This window comes from Necator americanus, chromosome III (genome assembly GCF_031761385.1).
Source record: "Necator americanus strain Aroian chromosome III, whole genome shotgun sequence".
NCBI classification, from domain to species: Eukaryota; Metazoa; Nematoda; class Chromadorea; order Rhabditida; family Ancylostomatidae; genus Necator; species Necator americanus.
This window is the reverse complement of record NC_087373.1, coordinates 5,384,210-5,406,455: the sequence shown is the minus strand read 5'-3', so window position 1 is coordinate 5,406,455 and position 22,246 is coordinate 5,384,210. Positions and strand designations below refer to the sequence as shown.

The window sequence follows — 22,246 nt, the reverse complement described above, 5'->3', positions numbered from 1 at the left end:
TGCCTTTTTTTCCCTTATTCCTGTTTGAAAAACATAAAATCCCTGTTTGAAATATTTACATTTCCCCGCGCACCTATACCTATGTACATGCGTAAGTTCATAAGTTCGTTGGATAAAACGATCAAACTCACATCTGGACATGCGGCCAACATCTCACAACTACCAGCACGTGTCGTCAACGTCGGCACCGTCAACGCGACCAGATTCGCGTACTGCTGCTGCTGATTCGCCGGCGGCTCGATGTGGATCGATTTTATCGATTTCCGCTTCTGATCCGGTGTCAACTTTGTCGACGATCCGTTATCGCTGCTGATCAATGAGCCAAGACTTGGTTGACGAATACGTGGTTTTGGTATCGGTGAGGTCACATCTGAAATTTCAAGGAACGTTGATCTCCGCCATCGATCGATCGATAATTCGTTTTTCTGCAAATGCAGCTTGCAATGGATTGGCTGAGCCGGGTAAACACGTCCATCAAGTCATGCGCGCATAGCTATCAGGTTAACTGAGCTCTGTTGTTTTTTGTGTACGAGTTTCTGGAATTCCAAGCAGTGAATCCGCTTAAAAATACCGCTTCATCAATCTTTTACTGATAGCCTGTTGCACTTTCTGGAATGCGACAAATGATCCCGGTGCCTGGAAGGCGACAACTCGTCCACACCGACACACCGAAACAAAGTATTTAATAGTTGAAGGGATGAATTGAATGATAGAACGGAAATAAGTGTACGAGATCAATGTACTACTGGATTGATCTATAGTATGGATGAACGTGACAGAAATAAAAATGTTTCAGGAGCAGGATCACTATAGATTAACATTATTGAATAGGAAATTGATCAAATGGATCAAAATTGCTAGAATTTCCAAGAAAATGCCAAGAAATAACAATCCTGGAAAAGTTTTAGTTGATTTGCTTGAACTGATGCCAAGATTGGTATTGATCTTTTTTTTCTATTAATCAACGGCTAACACTTCGCTGGCGTTATCGCCTTCGTCAGATCGCCTGGAAAATCTACTTCGGGACTAATCCTGCAAAAATTTCGAGAAATAAGAAGTTAGGCGTAAATAAGTTATTTTATTTTATTTTTTTTATTTAGTTATCTAATACCTATATATTTCAAATTTCTCATAATAATTATTCAAGAAAAATTATTTATTCGTCCTTGATAGGATTTCTCTGCTTATCAATCAATCAATCAATCGATCATACAACTTTTACAAAAAAAATTTTTTTTTGCCAATTAGTCGCTTAGTTCCTTGCAATACCGGACTCGGATATTAAGTGCTGTAAGTACAGTACCTCTTAGTACTGTAATCTCTGAGACAAGATATAAAATTAAGGTAAGTAAGGTGAGAATAAGGTAAATTAAAGCTGAAAACGACAAAACGACTGGGGATGATGAATTTCTTTCAGTGTTCTTTCCGTGGAACCAGCGAAATGGATCTACGAATTCAGATGGACGAAATAAGTGGGACTATGTAGGAAAGAGTTACCTTTTTCCTAACTAGTCCTCCCTATTCCCCTTCTGTTTTGCATCAAGTCACAATACCTCCGTATTAACTGATCAGAAGGGATTTCTAATTTTTCTTCATATTAATCATTCCCTTCGTTTTCGTTTCCTAAGTGAATAGTAGTTACAGTAATCCAACCAACAGTATCGGAACGATTTTCCCTATTTTTTCAGTTTTGAAATGACTAATGGAAAATTTTCACTCAAACGGAACGAATCTCTACATTTCGTCTACTCATTTTAGACGCCGGTAGCCTGAGATCAGTATACGGTAATTTTAAGAAGAAAATAAATAGCTTTTTTCCCGATGAATTCAGTCCTCCATAATGGATGCACAGATTATTCCAGTGGACATTTTTTCCCCAAAATTTTCCCCAAATTTCTCACCTTGACTTTTCTTTCTCCGTTCTTTTGGCATATTATCGTAAATACTTTCAGTCATTGCTAAACTTGAACCACCACCAGATCGACGCAAATCTGCAGAAAAAAAATAATAAGTAATAAATAAGAGCTGGATACAAGTTTCTGGATTATTTTAAAATAGTAAATTATTGAAAATATTTCCCTGACGTGAGACTGTTTAAAACATTCCCTAGTATCCATGAAGTCTTGAAAATTTCTGGAAGAAAAGGAAACGAACTCACCAGAAGGTAACGAATCCGAATTCGGTTTTGAAGCGGCAGAAGCATTCGAAAACGTTAACGAATTGGAGTCATTTGACTGAATGAAGAATAATTAATTTTACAAATTGAATTTCTGCAAGAAATTTATTAGAATTTCCAATAATAAATAGGAATCCATACATCCAATAGGAAGAAGATTAAATGTCTTTCAATTTGCTAGGCATAAGAAAAAAAATTTCCTTGCAAATTATGTATTCCTGGAGGATGCACGGGGGAAAAAAGTTAAAAAGAAGAAAACGAAGTAGAAAATTCTATCATACAAATTCAATCATTTAGAAAATACACTGTTAAAAGCGTTCATCACCAGTTAACTAAAGTAATTTGGTATTTGGTCCCAGGAGAAAAAAAGAAAAAAAAGGATAAAATTTAATTGACTCGGTAATAACCTATTAATGAGAAAAAAATGCCAAAAGAGTGCCGAGGGCAAAGCAGAACAAAGTGAAAATCTTTTCATTATTATTTTTATTATATTTTATTTAATTTATCATTTTTATTATATCTTTATTATTTTTACTATATTACTTTTTTACTATATTTTTATTATATTATCATAATTATTCAATAATTTCTCAGTCTTACACATTTGTTAAAACTGTTCAAGAAAAAAGTTTAAAAATTAGAATATTAGATAGAAATTTCTAATGCTGTGCTTTTTTTCTGGAATAAGTCAATGGTAGAGACAAAAAAACGTTCTTTTTCTTTGATTTTTTCGTAGTTAGTTATTTGTTTGATTATTAGTTTTATTCGTTTTTTTCTGCGACTATCGGATTCAGGAAGTAAAGAAATGGCAAGAAAAAAGTAAAGAAAGAAAGAAAGAAACCGATTATTACCGGATTTCTAACAATCGATTTTATAAGAAAAAAAGGAGGGAAAAATCATTGAAATTTCTCAGATGGCGTAGAATAATAAGACATGGACGGGGAGCTGGGAAAGGGGCGTAGAATGACTAATGTCCAGGCAAGAATCCATAAATTTTGCCCAGGAATTCATCGTTGCCGCGAACCCGAGATTAATATTTTCTGGCGGAAATTACTGTAGCAGCATGTTTCGAATACCGTAATCGTTACAGAACCACCACCGCTGTGATTTTAACACAGTGTTAACGTGTCACTGTTGGGGAAAAAAGGAAATTGTCAGCCGCACCCTTAAGTGACGAAGAGCACCAATCGAATACCGTAATTCTGGTAGCGAATTTTTTGTAATGGCGGATAAAATAGGGATTGAAAACCGTAATTTATTCACTACTAAAAAAATTGAGAAATTATTGAACAGTTACGAAAACTTATTGTAAAAGCGATAACAAAAAAGAGGAAATCAGAGAAACTAGAGTTTTTTTTCTTTAAAAAAAATGTTTCAACTAAAATAATAATAATAAGTATATCCAATTATTGCATAGAATTAATATAGTAAAATGTAGTAAATGTAGTAAAAATAATATAGTAAAAGAAAAAATAGAAGAAAAGGAAAACAAAAATAATAAAATAAAATTAATCTAGTATAATTGTCCATATTAGTGTGTAACATTAAAGTGAGAATTTTCCAGAAATTATAGGAAAAATGCTATTGAATAGGAAAATATTGCAGAGCGAGGACGAAGAGCACCGATTCCTTCACCTGTGCCGATTTTGTTGTAAGCACGTACGTTGTTTATTTAGCAGAATCTAGCCGATGTGTGCTTATCCCCATAATCCCAGCTCCTACAGTCACTTTTCGTTTCAGGATCACAGCACGTAGTGTCATGGGTACAGCATTAGCTGAATCAGCTATGTACGTACATTTTATCTATGCTGAGTAGGGTTGATGTGAGCCGTAATCGGGGACTTGAGGCTCAAGTGAAGGCTGAACCGGTGAGGTTACGCATTTCACGGCTATGCGTTTTTTCATCCAAGGAAAATTCAGCATCCTGAACATTGCTTCAGGATCATCCACTGTTTTTTTTTTTCGTAGCAAAGTTTCGTTTTTCCTTGCCATTGAAAAATCCAGGAGAAAAATTCATCCACGATTGTTCTTTAATCGCACAGCAATACTACTCTAACATTTTATTGTTTTTTATATTTATATTTATCTAATTTATTTTTATTTTATTTATTTTTCTATTTAATTAATTAATTGATTAATTAGTTATTTTATATTTTTAAATTTTTTAGTATCACACCATTGTTTATTTATATTATATTATATTTTCATTCTACTATTTTATATTATATTCTAATATTTTATATTTTTACCTAACAACAAAAATAATCCAATTAAAAATATAGTTAGCAAAATAGTCAATAGGCTTGGCCCACCATCGTTGTGATGGATTGTTGACTCCCTTGCCCTAGGGATCAGGTTACTGTGAATTAAAGTGTTGACGAAAGAAAGAAAGTCATGGAATATCTGAATACAGTATCCATATTCCATACAGGACCACCTAGCAATGTCTGAGAGTCTGAAGGGACTATATATTGTTGACTAATATAACATCATTTTATGTGAAATTATCCTGAGAAAAAAAACTGTCATTCTCTCCAAGGCGATAAGGAACAGTCATGCCATAAAAGCAATAAAGCCAATATTTCTGGAAACGATGAACCGAAGCAAACAATTTTTTTCCCACGCTGATTCAATTCATTAACGACCAATCTTTTTTCCTAGTAGTTTTTTTTAATTCAAATTTTTCTAAAAATATTTTTTAAATATTTTTAAATATTTTTTGAAAGTATTTTTAGTGCCCACATTGAATTGTCACCTAATAATACTGTCAAAAAGAAGGGAAAAATGATTTGTGAACTTCAAAAAAGAGAAGTTTTGGAATAAAAAACCGCAAAAATATTGCAATCCAAGATTTTTTTGTCGAGTAAAAGTTTCTTTCCCATATTTTCTCGAGCTATAGTATGATTCAGTAAATTCAGTTAATTCTTAGGATGAATATAGTAAAACCACTGCGTGCAGATGCAGTAAATCAAGGATTTTTCCCTAGGATTAATTATATATTCGTCTCTATACTATAACTAATGTGCATCAAAAAGAAAATAATAAAACATCTAAGGAAGTTCCTGGAAGGGATCCATGAGTTATAGATGGAAATTGTAGGAAACCATGGAAATCATAGTGAATAGAATTTATTCGATTTCGCCGATTTCCTAAAACAGTAAAATCTTCGGATTCAACAGAATCAGCAGCGCAAGGATCCTGAGAAGCGAGTCCTTCTGGCGGAAGTGAACGCGTGCCCATTTTATATCCTAGAGAAAACTCCGGAAATCGTTCGAATCGTACGCGCAATCGGACACCACGGACGAGAAACGACGGTAAAGGTGTTGTGACGCGGTGTGGAGCGGATTGTGTTATATGTGCAATTACGGATGACTCGTCCCTTCTAATATCTGTGATAGGACCGGAGACAAAAACACGTGTGATGTGACCGTGTTTCTGGATGAATCAGTGCCTTTTTCTTCCGAAAAGTGTTTCCTGTCCGTTGGCTGACGCCTTCTGTGCTGCAATAACGGACGACCCCACTGATTAAATAAACATTTCCCGGAGAATTGGCACAGGAAAATTACGAAAACATTTCCGAAACTAAGAGTTTTCATTCCGTGAATCCAGAAACGTTCGCCGCTTAAAGGACACGGAAACAAATCAAACATTAAAGTACTAAAGGATACGAAAGTGGAGAAGATTCACAATTCACCATGCAACAGCGGATAAAAGTCAATATTTGCCGTACTGATTAATCCAGGACTTTCTTTTCCCTCGCCGTCAACAACATCAACAGCAGAGAACTCCAGAAATTTGCCGTTCGATTGGGATGAGTAAGGGTGAGGGAGGTGATTGTTGGGTGTTTCTGGGTTGAGGTAATTTCTCGAAAACTACGGGGAATTTATAGAGCACCTAAGAAATTTGCAGTGTTCTCCGGATCTACGGGCTTTGAGGGACTGAAAGATCCAGAAAATTGTGTTTTCCTTTACCTCACCATAGATTTTGGAGAGAACTTGAGTGAAAATGATTTCGACTGATTTCGATTGATTTCGAGTGGAAATTTATTTCGAAAATTATTTCGTGAATACAAATTTTCTAATTGCAATAAATACGATAACACAACCTCAACTTATTCGAATATTCCGAAAACTGATCCCGAATAGTTCTGTTTTTATCAGGAGCGACGACAATTACATATAGAAATTAAGGGATTCTACGGGTTTCTAAAATTCGTCCTAGGGCAAATGATAGAATTAACTGAACTGTACGACAAAATTGTGGTTTTCTTCCATTTTATACTTTTTCGGATATAAAGTCCGCAAATGCACAGAAATTACAGCTCAACAAAAATTATCTGCGCATGTGAAACACGTCTATATGGACGTTAAGCCTCCCGATCTCGTTTGATTTTTATAAATAGCTTTTTATGATTACTGATTTATGATCTTTATGATTTTTATGATTTTTATGATTACTGTATGAGGTATCGCAGTTCCTAGGAGTGAAAGTTCAAAGATAATTTCGTTAGTCAATTAATTAAATTCAAGGATACTTTTGAATAGTTTTTCTTACCCGTAGACGAGAAATTTTCACTGAGTGAATAAACAACTTCCAAGAAAAACTTAAGGACAAAACCTAAACCAGAGGAGAATTACGTAGATCCAGAGAAATCCCTATGAGGTACATACATATCTAGCACTCTATTGCTCTGGCTATACTATAATTTAAGACTTCACCGCAGCAGCATCGGACAACTGTCACAAAATTCCTGTGTTTTTCACGTGTTCTCAACTCAAGGAGTTTTTTATACCAATACATTATCATTGTTAAGTGTTAACAGAAGATCTTCTCCAGTTTATTTTAAAGTTAGGTTTTTCAAACGAATTTATTACATCTACATAAATTAATTTTTTTAATGAATTTTTTACATCTTCTGCGATGATCATACAGAATATTCTAGTTTATATGCATAAATTTCAAGGAAAATCATTCATTCAAAACAAAGCATTGTCCTGATTTCCAAGAAATCAGGGAAGAATTAGAGGAAAATAAAATTTATTTCCCCGAGGATTCACTTTTTTTCTGGAAAAAATAATACCTTTTCTCTTGGTAGATGTCTTCGAGGCGGTGGTTTTGGCATTGGTTGTCCATATTCGAGCAACATGGCTATACTTTCCTCCATCTCGGCGAATAATCTAAAAATTTAAATTAAAAAATCATATCGATTCAAAATTAAGTTAAAGAGAGAGAGAAAGAAAGAAAATTTAATTCCCCATGCAGAAAAAATCGCAAAAAAGGAATGCAAAAATCTTGGCACGAAGCCAATTTCCAAAGCATCTCTACTCCTAATCCCAAAAAAATCCTCTCACTTATTCTTCTCCTTATCGACAACGACGATGGGACCGTCTCGACGACCTCCTCGACTGTCTGCGCTCTCCACGTTTTGTGTCATCTCTGCAACTTCTCTGTCCGCGTCATCCGTTTCAGAAGATGATTCCGCTTGTTTCGAGACCGTTGCCAGTTGTGGTAGACGTTCCGAACTGTAACAAAAAAAAATCGAAATTTTAAAAAATAATTTTGAGGGGGGCCGAATCGATTATTGATCGGTCCTATTGATCGAATCCCTGCTTAGCTTGCTGCAAATTTTTGATAGTCATTTTTAAATGAGGACTGAGCGAAGGTTTCCTAGTGAGTGAATGAATGAGTGAGCGATGGAGGCGATACGAAGGATAAAATAGCCGCGACTCAAGGAAATATGCAATATGATATTCTTTTACAAATTGAATTTCGGCAAGAAATTTATTAGAATTTCCAAAAATTCTAATGAATCCATTCCATCCAACAGGAAGATAAAATGTCCTCCAATTTTCTAGCCATGAGACCGAAATTCCTTGTAAATTATGTATTTTTGGAGGATGTACCGGGGAAAAAAGTGAAAAAGAAGAAAACGAAATAGAAAATTAAATCATACAAATTTATTCAATTAGAAAATGCACTCCCTGAAAACATTCACCATCAATTAACTAAAGTAATTTGGTATTTGGTCCCAGGAGAAAAAGAAAAGAAAAAAGAAGGATAAAATCCAATTGACTCGGTAATAACCTTAATTTAAGATTTTTTTTAAATAACTTAATTAGGTAGGTAATAAAAAGAGGTAATTTTAATAAGAAAAAACTAGCCAATGGTATTTGGTCCTAGGAAAAAAGAAAAGAAAAAAGAAGGATAAACTTTAAATGGAGGATGCAAATTCTTGGATGGAGGATGAACGGGGAAAGTTTTAGTTTTTCAATGAAAAGTACATACGTAGGGGAGAAGTTTTGCGAATGAATGAATGAATGAGTGAATGAGTGAATGAGATGGAGGCGATACGAAGGATGAAATAGCCGCGAGTCAAGGAAATATGCAATATGATATTCGAAGCTGGAAAACAAGGACACGTTGTGAAGAGCTGCACAAGATCGCCATATGATGTAAATAGAGAGAGATTTTTCGCTTAAAACACGATCGAATGCTAGTGTATTTCAGTATTTATTTATTATAAAATATATACTTGAACATTCATTATCGGATATATATCTGAACATTTATCTTTATCGGATATATCGGATATTCATTATCGGATATATATTTGAAAATTTATCTTTATATTTATTAAATAATCAGCAGCATCTATTAAATACCTCTTTCAAAAAGCTCTAAAAATTAAGGTAATTGCTATAATTACCAGATTCTTACTGTTTTACAAACGAGATGTTTTCTCAGAAAAAAAACCACGTGAAAAATAAGACGCATCAAAAGAAAATAAATTTAAAAAATAATGAAAAATAATGATAATAAATAAATAAAATATAAGAAAAGAAACAAAAGAAAATGGCGAAAATTACACTTCTAAGAACGTTTTTTTTTAAATGTAGTAAAAAAAGTAGTTGGATAATTTGAAAACTGAAAATTAAGAGGTGAAAATCGAATTCGGAAACGGTAGAAATTTTTGAAATTTGAAAAATTGGTCGTTATCGACCTCAACAATTACAATCGTCTTATCGTTTCGATATGACAGGAAAAAAAAGAATTGATTTATTTTTCAACAATCAATCATTTCTTCGGGAATATTTCCGGATCAAGTTTTGAATCCAAAAATATGTCTGAAAACATTAGTTTTAAGTCCAAGAAGAATGTTTTAGACGAGTTTTAAAAAACATTGAAAAAAAATATTTGAAATTTGAAAAGTTTTTGCATTACGAAAAAAAGTCTTATGTTCATAAGTGTTACTATCATAATTATTATAATAATACAAATTAGTGCATTGTTAAAAATATTTGACGAGCATTTTGAATATTTGTTAAAACTCTGCATTCCGTATGTAGTATCTAGTTTCGAAATACTAAGAAATTTCCACAGAATCAGTAATATTCGATTCATTAGTAACGAAAATATTCAAGGTTGAATGGTCGAATATCGGAATGTTTGGCATGGGAATAGTCGCAAAGGTTTCCATCCAGTATTTATCTGGATACTGATACTTGGGTCTTGACTGTAATATTCGGTTCGACTAGCCCAATACTGAGTACTGAGTTATCGAATATTCGAACTCGAAAAGCGAAGAGCAACAATGATTTTTCGAAACGCTAACTATTTGATTACTTAACTATTAACTAATTAGTCTTCGATTGTTCCTAAGTGAAAGATGATTTCGAATGAGAGGAAAAGAAAAGAGATTTAGACGAAAGTATATGAGAGAATTTCTACGAAAGTGAGAAGAGAGAAAAGATGAAGAAAAGACAGCGAAATATTGACACGCGAAAAGCGAAAAGTTTGGATTTTTTCGCTTCCTTCCACTATTTCATCAACCATTCTCCGCGCGTATTTTTGCTGACAAACGACGTGGCTGCTGACTTTGACAAACAGGGACCACTTCTCGCAACAACATATTTGGTGACGCTGTACAATGGCATGATTCAAGAAAAAAACAATGAACAAAAAACGAAACTGCAGAAAAAGGATAACGACAACGATGTGTTTCATTTTAAAGCATGTACTTGTGCGAGAAGGAATCTGTTCACAGAGGAAAAAAAACCAGTAAAGGATTTTGAGGCATGTTACATCGGTGTGGCACGCTGCATCAAAGACGTTAATCATCTATGTAGTCGAACCAGCATAAATTTCTCCTCCTCATAGCAAACAACACTTAAAAACAAAAGAAAAAAAAACCTAGAAATAACTAGGTAAAGAAACTGGACGTGAGAAATATGTGAATTTAGAAAATTTGCGCTATTTTTTAAATTTCCACTATACTGTGAAAGGCTATAAATTACTCTCACAATTGTTAACATCTGAATAATAAGTAATAGCAATAAGTAAACAAAATGTTAAATAACTATTCTAATACCACAAAAAATTTGTCAAAAATATTTCTTTCGGTAGACGACTCCCTTCTCAGGATTCTTGCGCCAATGGTTTCATTAAATCCGAAAATTTTACCGCTTAAGGAGGTCGAAATTTCGTATAAATTCTATTCACTATGATTTCCAGGAAAATAGCGGCAATAAGAAAAAAATTTGTCAAAAGTTCAACAGAAGATGGAATTGCGGTGTTTATCTCCTAATAAATAAACGACCACACCTTTAATTTTTACACTTTTCCGGAAAAGTACACTAGTAAAACCTGTCATAAGAATAAATAGTGTAAAGAAATACTCCCGAGTACTCTATCGCGGGAGTATCTTCTGTAGAATCCAAGGAGAAGCGTTCGAGAGGAAAAAATTGACTAGTAGCATTGGAGAAAAAGAAATTAAACCGAGAAAGAGGATTAGAAAGAGAGGAAAATAGAAGGAAGCAATAAGAAAGAGACAATAAACAAGAAAGAAACAATAGAAACAACAAGAGATAACAAAAAATGTCGTGTTGATTTTTAATGCACTGTACTGTACAAGAGGTTGTTAATTTAATAAATAAATAATGAAGAAAGAAAGAATAAAGATAGAAGAATCAAAATGAAGGAGGAATAAAGAAGGAATAAACAATAAAGAGAGAAGAAAAGCATTAGAATTAAAAAGAATAAGAAGGAAAGAAGGAAATATTCCAGGAAAAAACTGAGATGATGAAGGAATAAAGAAGAAAGAAATAGTAAAGAGGGAAGAAAAGAAAGAGTCTACGAAAGAATGAGAAGAAAAGAAAGGAATATTCCTGAAAAAAAACCAAGATGAAGGAGGAATAAAGAAAGAAGAAATAATAAAGGGAGAAGAAAAGAAAGAGAATTAAAAAGTTTAAGAAAAGAAAGTATTCCTGAAAAAAAACCAAGATGAAGGAGGAATAAAGAAGGAAGAAATAATAAAGAGGGAAGAAAAGAAAGAATCTAGGAAAGAATGAGAAGAAAAGAAAGGAATATACCTGAGAAAAAAAACCAAGATGAAGGAGGAATAAAGAAGGAAGAAATAATAAAGAGGGAAGAAAAGAAAGAGTCTACGAAAGAATGAGAAGGAAAGAAGCAAATATTCCAGAAAAAAAACCAGGATGAAGGAGGAATAAAGAAAGAGCTAATAAAGAGGGAAGAAAAGAAGGAGAATTAAAAAGACTGAGAAGGATAGAAGGAAATATTCCAGAAAAAAGAAACACTGAAATGATGATAATGATGATGGCTAAATATTTGTAGGAAGTCGTTGTCGGTGGACGACGACAACAACCGACCGAAAGCAATACATCTAAGCCGCGCGCGTCGCGGTATTGTAATGTAATCTGCGTCCGTCCGGACGCAGTCGTCGCGCACATCGTCACCTGGTCGCTCGGTCCAGTCCAGTCCAGTCATAAACTCTGCACCTCCACACACACCCGAATAAACTCAGCCCAAGCCTCAGCCCAAGCCTCAGCCTCTCATCTCACCTCATTTAACACAGCAATAAGAACATATTTTCGAAGAAAAAAAATTATTTTAAGCTTTTAAAACTCGGTAATTATGTAGAAAGATCTAAATCATTAAGAAAGTTATCCATTAGGAGTTACTTAAAAATTTACTATTCCTACATATTAAGTTCACAGTATTTCTTCAAAAATTTCAAATCTTCAAAATTAAAACAGTTCAAAAATTTCAACGACCTCTTATACAACTTCGAATTTTATAATGATAAATTCAAAATTATCTAAGAGATTCTAAATTATTAGGAAAGCTACTATTATTGTTAAGTTGACAGCATATTTTTAAAGATTTGAAATATTCAAAATCGAAAAGTTCAAAAATTTCAAAAACCTCTTATATAACCTCCCGATTTAAAAACTATAAGCTTTTAAAATTTGAGATTATACTAAAGGTTAAAAATTACTAAGAAAGTTACTACTATTGTTATATCAACAGCATATTTTCAAAAATTATAAGCTTTTAAATCCAAAGTTTTATAAGAAGTTATAAACTGCTAAGAAAGTTACTGTTATTATTAAGTTAGCAACTTATTTTCAAAAGTTATAATCATTTAAAATTTGGAATTATATAAAATGTTATCAAATATTAAGAATCATATAATTCTGCTACGGTAGATCATACAGTGGTAGCGCTGTAATTTTATAATTTCACTATTTTTGGGGATACCTTTAATGCACGTTAATGCGTTAATACTACATTAAGTGGCCAAAAAATTCAATGAGATTATGATCACTTCTGATCTACACTTTTTACGGTACTAATTTTGCTAATTAAGAATAAAACTGTTTTTATAAATGACATTAAAGTGGTAACGAATGACGAAGCTGTAGACTCAAGAGGATCCTCAATATCTACAAATAAATTTCACCAGCATTAACAAGAACTTTCTAAAAAAAACCAATAAGAAAACATAAGGAGAAACTGAACTGATTAGAAATAAAAACTCGAAAAAAAATGATCAAAGTATTAAAATAAGGATAGGATACATTTTTAAAAAAAATTAACCAGTGAAATTCTCTAGAAGTGCTCTAATCCACTTTCTTTCTGGATGATTGGTTCCAAAATAACTTCTAGGCAATAAATTTGAATTGTAAATAAAATTTTGATAGGAGAAAATCTTAATCTTACAAAATAATTATTCTGTAAAATTTCTATGAAAGGAAAAAAAGCAGAAATTGAATATGTGCTAAAATTTAGCGCTGATTTCTAGTCCTCAGAAAAAAAAATGTAAAGGAAACGGTGCGGAAAAGCGACCAAGTGGAAGTGAAATGTAGGTCTGCCTTCACTTTAGCGCCTTAGCGTTCCGGTCTGGAGAATTTTCGGGATTTCAAGGGAAAAAGTAATGGTATAATGTGATTAGGAAAATGTAAAGCGGATACTTCAGAAAAAAAAGAACTAAGAAAATCACTAGCGCAACTTTGAAATCGTCTTTTTTCCAACTGTTTGGAGAATTTTTCCATGGATTTGTTCAGTAGCGAATAAAAAACCACAATTTTCGTACTTAGAACTTTAAAAATTCCACAAATTCACAGATCGAAACTTCTAAGCTTTGAAGAAAATTTTGTAATGCACTCACATTTTTTTAGGATAAACACTTGAGTGTCAGAATCGAATAGAAGCAGCTGTAATCATGGAATTTTCCTCACTGATTTTTCACCTTAAAATCGCCGAAAACAAATCTCGAAAAGGGTGAAAATTTAGGTTAAGATTGATATTTTATTTTCATGAATTCAAAAAAAAAAACCCTTTTAAAAAAAGCTATTTTGGCTATTATTACCTATATTCTTGGAATTTCTCCGGAAATCGCCTAGAAGCTAAAGTTTCTCCGGGAAATTTCGTTAATGCTCCAAAAGAAAACCAGTTTTTTTTTCTAACAGTTCGATTAGAAGAACAAAAAGGACTATGGTGAAGAGAATCCAGGATTGGAAATTTTTAGCAATTCTATTCGTATTTTCTTAGAACTTCTCCGGAAATTGTCTAAGAGTTAGAATTTCTCCGGAAATTCTATAAAAGCTCCAAAAAAGAAAAAAAGAAACCAATTCGATTCAAAGAGAAAAAAACGACTACATATGGTAAAATGTATCCAGAATTAGGAACTTTTCGCTGTTCTATATTATATTCTTAGGATATTCTCTCAGGAATTTCTCTGGAAATCGACTAAGAGTTAGAATTTTTCCAGAATTTCCATAAAAACTCCAAAAGAAAAGCAAATAAGAGTTCTTTAAGAGTTCGATTAAAATAAAAACGAAACTACTATAGTCACAAGAATCCAGAATAATTCAATGCACTTTAAAGACATGTTAGAGACATCATTGTGTGCAGCAGCGGAGAATGCACAAAACAATCCACGGATCGACTGACTAGCGAGTTATGCTGGTTGTGGTTTAAAATTTTCTTCTATAACATATAAATCTTGTTCCGTGACCACAAAATATTATTTGTACTTTTAGTATAAGCTGTTTTAAACGAAAAACTTCCTCACTTCAACGATACAATTGTTCTTCAGAATATTTCGGGATCATTTAGGGAAAGAACAGCAATTTCTCAACAATTATTAACTATATTCCTGGAATTCCTTCAAAAACTCCCAGAAAACAACGATTTCCACAGGAAACTGAGCTTTTTTTTCGAAGGATTTCTTACATTTCAGTTAAGAATTATGTATGTCAAAAAAAGTTCGAAAATCCGGAAAAAAATAAAGTAGAGAGTGAAAGGAAAAAATACAAATATCCAAGGTAGTGAAAATAAAAAATAAAAACTGAACAGGAAGGGAACCCAGTTATGTATGGATGATTTAATCTGGCCAGATGAAATCTTCCAGAATTATAAGAATCCCAGAAGATATGTATGTAAGAAAAATCCATGCCAATAAAAATCCCAATAGTTTAATAGAAGTTGAAATTCTGGATTTCTTATAATTCTGGAAAATTGCCACCCAATCCATTACAATAAAATTTATTTGATGATCCCTTCATTTAAAGGAACATCATGAAATTCGTGTATTAATCAATGAAGAATGAGAAAAATGCTAATTTATCGCTATATTATTAAGAATGCAACATATATACTCTTATTTATATTATTATTTTTATTTTTATCACCCGTAATATTAAAATAAATGAAAAACACTATTCAAGCTCTTTTTCTACTCCTATTCTACTAAATAGTTATAATTAATTTAAATCTATCACAAAAAAAATCGCAAAAATGTACATGATTTTCAAAGTTGAGATCCTCCAATCCAATCCTACCTGGGGGTACTGTATCTCATTTAGTTTAATAATTAATATTTACAGTTATAGACGTTTGAAAATTCTCCAAAATCTAATTCCAAAAGTAGAAAAATTGCAATAAAGATTAAACTCAAAATGAATCCAAAGGATTTCACGGAGAAAAAAGTTCTGAGAAATTTGGAAAAGGCTCCGACAACTTCATAACTGAACCTTCCACACCGAAAACTGATTGTTTTCCCACATCTGCTCAGTAAGAAAATTATTTTTCATCGTTTCAGGCCGAAAACCACAACTCGTTAGGCGAGTCTGAGCACAAAAAAGCTAACAGTAAAATTTGAGGAGCGTCGTAAATGAGTGTAAACTGCATCGTTCTTCAAAAATGACTGAAGACTGAGCGAATAATTTAGCAGAGTTTTGTGTTCTTAGACGAATACGATAGAGAGAAATTTTAAAAAAAATTAAGTTAATTAAAAAAATAAATATAAGCATAGGATATTCTAAAGATATATTCTAATGTGAAAATAATAAATATTGAATAATAATAATAATAATAATAATAATAATAATAATAATAATAATAATAATAATAATAATAATATTAAAGACATTCTAATGTGATAAACCTAAAAACATAGGAGGTAGTAAAAAGTAAGAGATGTAAAAATACATTAAACAAAAATAATGAGGAGAAAGATAGCGAAAATGACGAATTCAAAGCTTAGACGTTTTTTGTTTTACAGAAAAAAAAACCAGGAATATCTGAAAATAGCTCCGGATCGTAACTGAGAGCCGACAGAGCGGAAACTCGTGATTTAGTTCGTTTGGCGTGTGTGACAGCTGAACACAGTTCACCTGCCATGGATATCGACAAAATTCACGCGGAGAAAGAAAAATAAATAAATGTAGACGAAAAAATCCGAGAGGGAACATTCGAGAAAATTCCTGTGGAAGCTGTGGAACCTTCCCGAACCGTAGTACAGCCGCTCATTTCCATTTTACGACTCAACCACAGAACGCTAATGAGCCATTGTAACCTCAAAATGTGCTACCACGAGCAAGTGACGGAAGAGATCGATCAATCAATCAATCAATCAATAGATCGGTTCAGCGATAATTTCCCCAATGAGAAAGGCAAAAAATCCACGTACCGAGGTGTGCTGAGCGGTGTCTTCAAATCACGAAGGCTACCCTCAGTCGGCTCGTTGATCCAATCGAATGAGGATGAACGTGAAATTGAAAATGGTGATGTTTGTGTGGCTGCGTCCTGTAAAATGTTACCGTAGACACATAGAAAAAATCGATTAGCATGGTCTACAGTATACGGTAGTCGAAATTAACACTCTCAAGGACTCGCAACCTCACAAAAACTCCCCATATCAGGGAATTTGTGACTCATTTCAAGAGCGGCTCGTCCGATGTTCGACGAAATCACCGGAACCGCATGCGAATGCCGATAAAACACACACACACACACATACACAAAACACGCATTAGCTACGGGTTACTGTATTCGTCGTACCGTACCTGTCCTTGACTGTTGTCCACAGTTAGATGTGCAGGTCTATCCGGTGCTGTATATCGGCTATCCTCAATACTTCGGATTAACGACGCCACAACACGATTCACCGATCGCGGCTCGTTCATCCCGAATGGATCGTGATGTTCGCGTGAGCGACACTGAGCCTGAAAATCAATAAAATCAATCAATCGATTGACCTAGGGTAGAGTGTTGAATAGCTCCCTCACACTCTTTCACTCTCACTGCCTGTCTCCTTTTTTCTTAGAAATATTCAAAAAAAATCAAGCGATCAATTCCGCTCAATAACAACGTACACATCCGCCTCCGGTTAACATCCTCGTTACGGTAGGTAGTAATTAAAGGATCGTATTTGTCCGCTATTAAAGGTGTCGATACATGCAGGCACGGGATAATTAAAGGACGTACAACGACCGACCTAAACGTCAACGACAGGTAATAGTTTCTCGCAAGCGACCGATTCGCGAATTTTTTACGATCGCCGCCGCCACCGCCAACGACACAGCGAATGGTTACCGATTTGAATAACAATAAAACTAGCGCAACATTCTCGAACAAAGGAAACGACATCGATAGAAGCGGATCGATTTATCGATTGGCAAGAGATTGAGCCGAAGATAATGTGTATTAAAATGGATCTATGCAACAGTAGGAATGTTTCTCGAAAGTAGCACTAAAAAATGGTAAATTGAATGGACTTTAATCGAATCGATTTGTTTTGGAGTGGAATTCAAGATGGGACCGCTAAGAATACACCGGAGGAATATTTCAATGGGACCTTCATGTGATTCTACATCGAATAAGATGTTTCGAGCAGAAATTCATTGGGAACACCAACATTTCAGAGAGATAAAAAATACAAATGCAGAAAATATATTAAAAACACAAAAATAAAATTTAAAATATAAAAATCTCCCAGCATTACAACCGCAAAGTCGATCGAAATCGATATATTGATCACCGCTAAGCATCTAGAGTCCTACAGATCATTGTTTACCTTTTAGATGGTTTCTATGCTTGAAATTATTATTAAAGTAAATTAAGGTAAATTATTATTTTCTTTACAAAGAAAAATCTACTGATTTTAGAAGAAAAACGAGTTCAAGCGAAAAATCTGCAGTTTTTTTTCCTTTTATCTACTACAACAGGACAATGAGAAGATCACTAGAAAAACCTATCGTCGGAGAAGTCCTAGAAAATTCCCTGAAGCACAAAAAACCGTCTAGACGAGTTTGACATCGATAAAACTAGAAACGGAAATGTTCAAAAAGCGGATTTACATTCTATGTGAAGCGAGGAGATCCAATAATTGCATGTGGGATATGGAAATTTTCCGTTTCTTCAACCTTGACGAGTGGAAAAAAAGAAAGTTGCATGAATGTTTCATTTAAGATGCAGATCACATGCACTTTTACGGCATAAAGAACAGGTTGGAATGCTTCCAAAAGTGGATGGAGGTCGACAGTAGCTCAAACGACCGCAAGCGACAACGTTGTGGAGGAAATTACTCCGGAGAAATGTTGTTGACATTGTTGTTAATGTTTTGTTTTTGTTTTGTTTTTCCTTAGCCATAGCGCTATAAATTGAATCAGAAGAAGCGAAAAACTGCAATGTCAGCAGAAAAAAACTACCATAAGAATCAATATGAAAGTGATTAAAGTGACTTAAATTTGCAGTTGTGGAAAAAACCGGGTTCATTTTCCAGAAAATTTCCCTGGGAATTCCCAAGAAGACAGGATTTGCTAGTTGTTCTCTGCTTTATAATATTGAATTGATTGAATTGATAAATTCACTCTAAATGTATAGAAAAAAACTTATGACTGAGAAATTCATATTTTAGAAAATACGCTTGGAAATTTCCGAAAAATTACATTTCCAAGTTGTTCTCTGCTTTGTAATATGAGATTGATTAGATTGATAAATTCACCCTGCAAAACTGGGTTCATTGTCCAGAAAAGTTCCCCGAGAAAAAAGAAAAGAATTGTCTAGAAAAACATGGTTCATTCCGGAAAAAAAATGGTTCATTTTTTAAAAAAATATGCTTAGATTTCCGATTTTTTTAAAATTAAATTTCCGAACAAATTATATTTCCCGGTTGTTATCTGCTTTATCATATTTTATTTTTTCCTCCCCTCGTTTTTCATTCGTGTTTACAGTCATTAACCACGAGTTGTCTGGTGACGAAAAAAAAGAAGAATGTAAGCAGCTTCTTTAAAACCATACCAACTGTTCTCTCCGTTTTTTTTCTTGCGAATTTTATTGCTTCTCCTTTATTTTCGGGAACATAAACCGACATTTTTCTTCTTTCAACAACATTTTTGAGATGTTTTCAATAAAAACCGGGGATTTTGAGGTCTTCAAAGTGTGGATTTTATATCTTATTGAGTTACCAGCACATTAAAAAGATCTTGTAGTAGATAATAAAGTTTTTTGTCGTATTTTTTCTTAGTAAGATAGGATAGGACCGCAATAGCTACACTTTATATCCATGCCAAGCATAAATTTTGCCAAACTCCATTGACACAACAATTCCGAATGCTCAAATTTGATCTACACGCAATCCATGCGAATCTCTGAATTCCATAAACCAAGTGATTCACATAATTCTTCTGTAAAAAAACAATTTAACTTTTTAGCACGATGGAATTCCAATCTATTTATATGTTTGGAAAGAAAAGAAATAATTGTGAACAACCACTAGTCAGAACCACTTTATTCTTCAATTACATAACTGTATTTATTTAAATTTCTAGAATTATTTCATGCTAAACCCCAAAGAAAACCTAAAGCTCAAGTGAAATCAAAGAAAAGTCTGAAAAAGATAAGAGAGATAAGATAAAAAAAGATAAGAAAGATAATAAAAATAATAAATTCCTTTGAAAAAAGGATTTGAGGGATATTTAAGTGATATAAAAAGATATACATGAAAGTAGAATCCAGAGCTATGGACCTAAGAAAAATGATAGAAGTTAAGGATTGAAATTCCTGACAGAATAGGGCAAGAACTTTTTTCATAGCAGTGAACGCATCAATTTTACAGCATGGTGATACGAAGAAATTAGAGTTTTTCTAGAGGAAAGGAAAATCCTGAACCAGTTTCTAATTCTACTCCATAAACTTTTCTTCATTAGAATCCGTAGAACAGAACAAAAATAGCTATGATTTTCCATTTCTGGTGCATTTGCTTGCGCGCACGGGAAAGTGGTGAGGTTAAATCCAGAAGAAATAGTTTTTCTGGAGAAAAAACTACATGGAAACATAACAAGAAAAAAATAAAGAAATGAAAAGAAAATAAAGAAAATTGTAAAAAAACAATTATGGAATTTGAATTGAAATTGTGAAATCATGCAATTCTTTTCTATTAATTACTTCAATTAGAGGGAGAAAGAGATAAAATTTTTTTAGACAATTAAAGAGAGCCAGTTAGAGAAAATTGGAGGTGGTTAACACTTAAAAGGCGTCGCGTCGCGTCGCTTGTGCTGGAGTGCTTGGATTCATTCTCGTATACGGAAAAATGGTGAGGTTAAATCAAGAAGGAATAGTCTTTTAGGAGAAAAATTAAACAAAACAAATAAAAAAGTGTAAAAAAATTATTTAAAAAAATAGAAATTATAGGATTCTTTTCGTTTGATTATTACAATTAGAGGGAGAAAGAGATAGAATTTTTTTTATCGGACAATTAGAGAGAGAGAGTTAATTAGAAACAATTAGAGGTGGTTAAAAATTAAAACGCGTCAGAAGTGCTCGGATTCATTCTCATATTTGTTCCCATGTACGAATTGAATGAAAATAAATGGCGTGAACGGGAAGAATCGAAGAAGAAAGCCGCCGACCGAGGAAAAACGCCGGGCAGCTGAGAACCATGGCCGGGGGAAAAAAATCCGTGCCCGAAATCCGAAAAAAAAATACAAATCGGTCGGGGCCGATTTCAACGCGCGCCGCGTACCACACACGTACCACCAGTAGATGATCAGCTGATCACATCCAGGCTCGGGCATTATTTAAACAGCACCAGCAGCACCAGGAACACCGCTTGTTCGTACATCCATCCGTAACAACACCACGGGGAACGTGTACGGTATACGGTATATGTGCACAGTATGCCCGGGGTTTACTATGCCTACAATAATACAGGAACGTTGACCTGATTTTCTGGATTTTTTTTCTGCGCTTATAGGGACATTTCGAATTCAACGACATCCAAATTACATACGTCTGTGTACGATTTTGTAGGATTTTAATAAAATTGCACCTAGTCAAAGTCTAAATAATTCTAATTAAGTTCAAGTTTTTGAAATTATTTAAATTCTAACTAAATTCTAATCAAAGTAAATCTAGTAAGTTAAAAAGTAAATAATATTAAGAAAGTTCCAAATTTTCAGTGCGCAGTTTTTGCTGAATCTGGTGTCTAAATAATTTCCACTGAATTTACGTTAGCACTAATTAATTAAATTCTTAATAAAATAATCGAAATAAATTTAGTAAAAAAATAAATGAATAAATAATGAGAAAGTTCCAAATTTCTAGAGTAGATAACCTTATGAACTTGAAAAGATAGGAATGAATAAAAAGAAAAAAGAGGGAAAAAACAGACGGAAACGATGATGGGAAAAAAGTCGAGGTGGTCAGGGACGCAGAGAAAGCGAGTACATAACCTCGGGAAACAGTTGCATAAACTTATTATTAACTATTTTTATTCCTATCTGCATTGCTTTACGACATGACTTTTTTAAATTTATTTAATATTATTTTAATTTAAATACTTTATCATTTTTTATACTTTACTACGTATACATTTTCTAATATTTTATTTTAATATTTTCTAACATCAAAAATATCCATGGGATGCAACAAACAAACTGACGCAGGTAATAGAAAAATAATAGAAATCTCAGAAATTTTGGCGGGGAATTCAAATTGCTGTACGAGATCGGACCGGTAATTCCGCAAATAATGGACTTACGGTAGCTTTTTTCTGAAAATTCTAACTGCAAAACTCGAATAGAGGTAGAAATAAGCGGTGGTGCCGGAGAATAGGATGATATATTACTGTAAATGTGAAAGTTTTCTTATCGTTAAGAACTGTAGCGTACTGAAACGAGCGGCGGCGCAACAATGGCTCGCTCGCCCCCCACCTATGGATGAGAAATAAATTCAGTTTTGAAGAGATCCAAGGGATGCAGTTCTATTGATACCATGAAAACAAGGAAATATAATATAATTAATAATAATAAACAAGAAATATGATGTAATAATAATAATCAATAATATATAATAGTAATCAAATTAATATAAATTCATTACTCAATTAATAAATCAATATTATCAATTAATCAATTAACCAATACTATTCAATTAATACATAATAATAATCAGTCAACTCGTTTAAATTCAAGAATTTCTCAAAAG

General features: G+C 33.3%; 1 protein-coding gene across 4 annotated transcripts in view; it reads right to left on the bottom strand.

Annotated features, from left to right (window-relative positions):
• Positions 1-22,246, bottom strand: part of RB195_008673 (uncharacterized protein) — a gene marked incomplete at both ends in the record, with an annotated part of 133,497 nt that overhangs the window by 45,951 nt on the left and 65,300 nt on the right. For 3 of the 4 annotated variants that reach the window (XM_064195289.1, XM_064195288.1, XM_064195290.1), the window contains 7 exons: positions 132-370; positions 1,902-1,991; positions 2,159-2,234; positions 7,257-7,353; positions 7,528-7,698; positions 16,449-16,564; positions 16,825-16,983. In XM_064195289.1, coding sequence (XP_064046432.1) covers positions 132-370; positions 1,902-1,991; positions 2,159-2,234; positions 7,257-7,353; positions 7,528-7,698; positions 16,449-16,564; positions 16,825-16,983 — 948 coding nt within the window. Of the gene's footprint in view, positions 1-131; positions 371-1,901; positions 1,992-2,158; positions 2,235-7,256; positions 7,354-7,527; positions 7,699-16,448; positions 16,565-16,824; positions 16,984-17,133; positions 17,155-22,246 lie in introns of those variants that run through there. The other variant, XM_013452248.2, reaches the window with a different exon arrangement.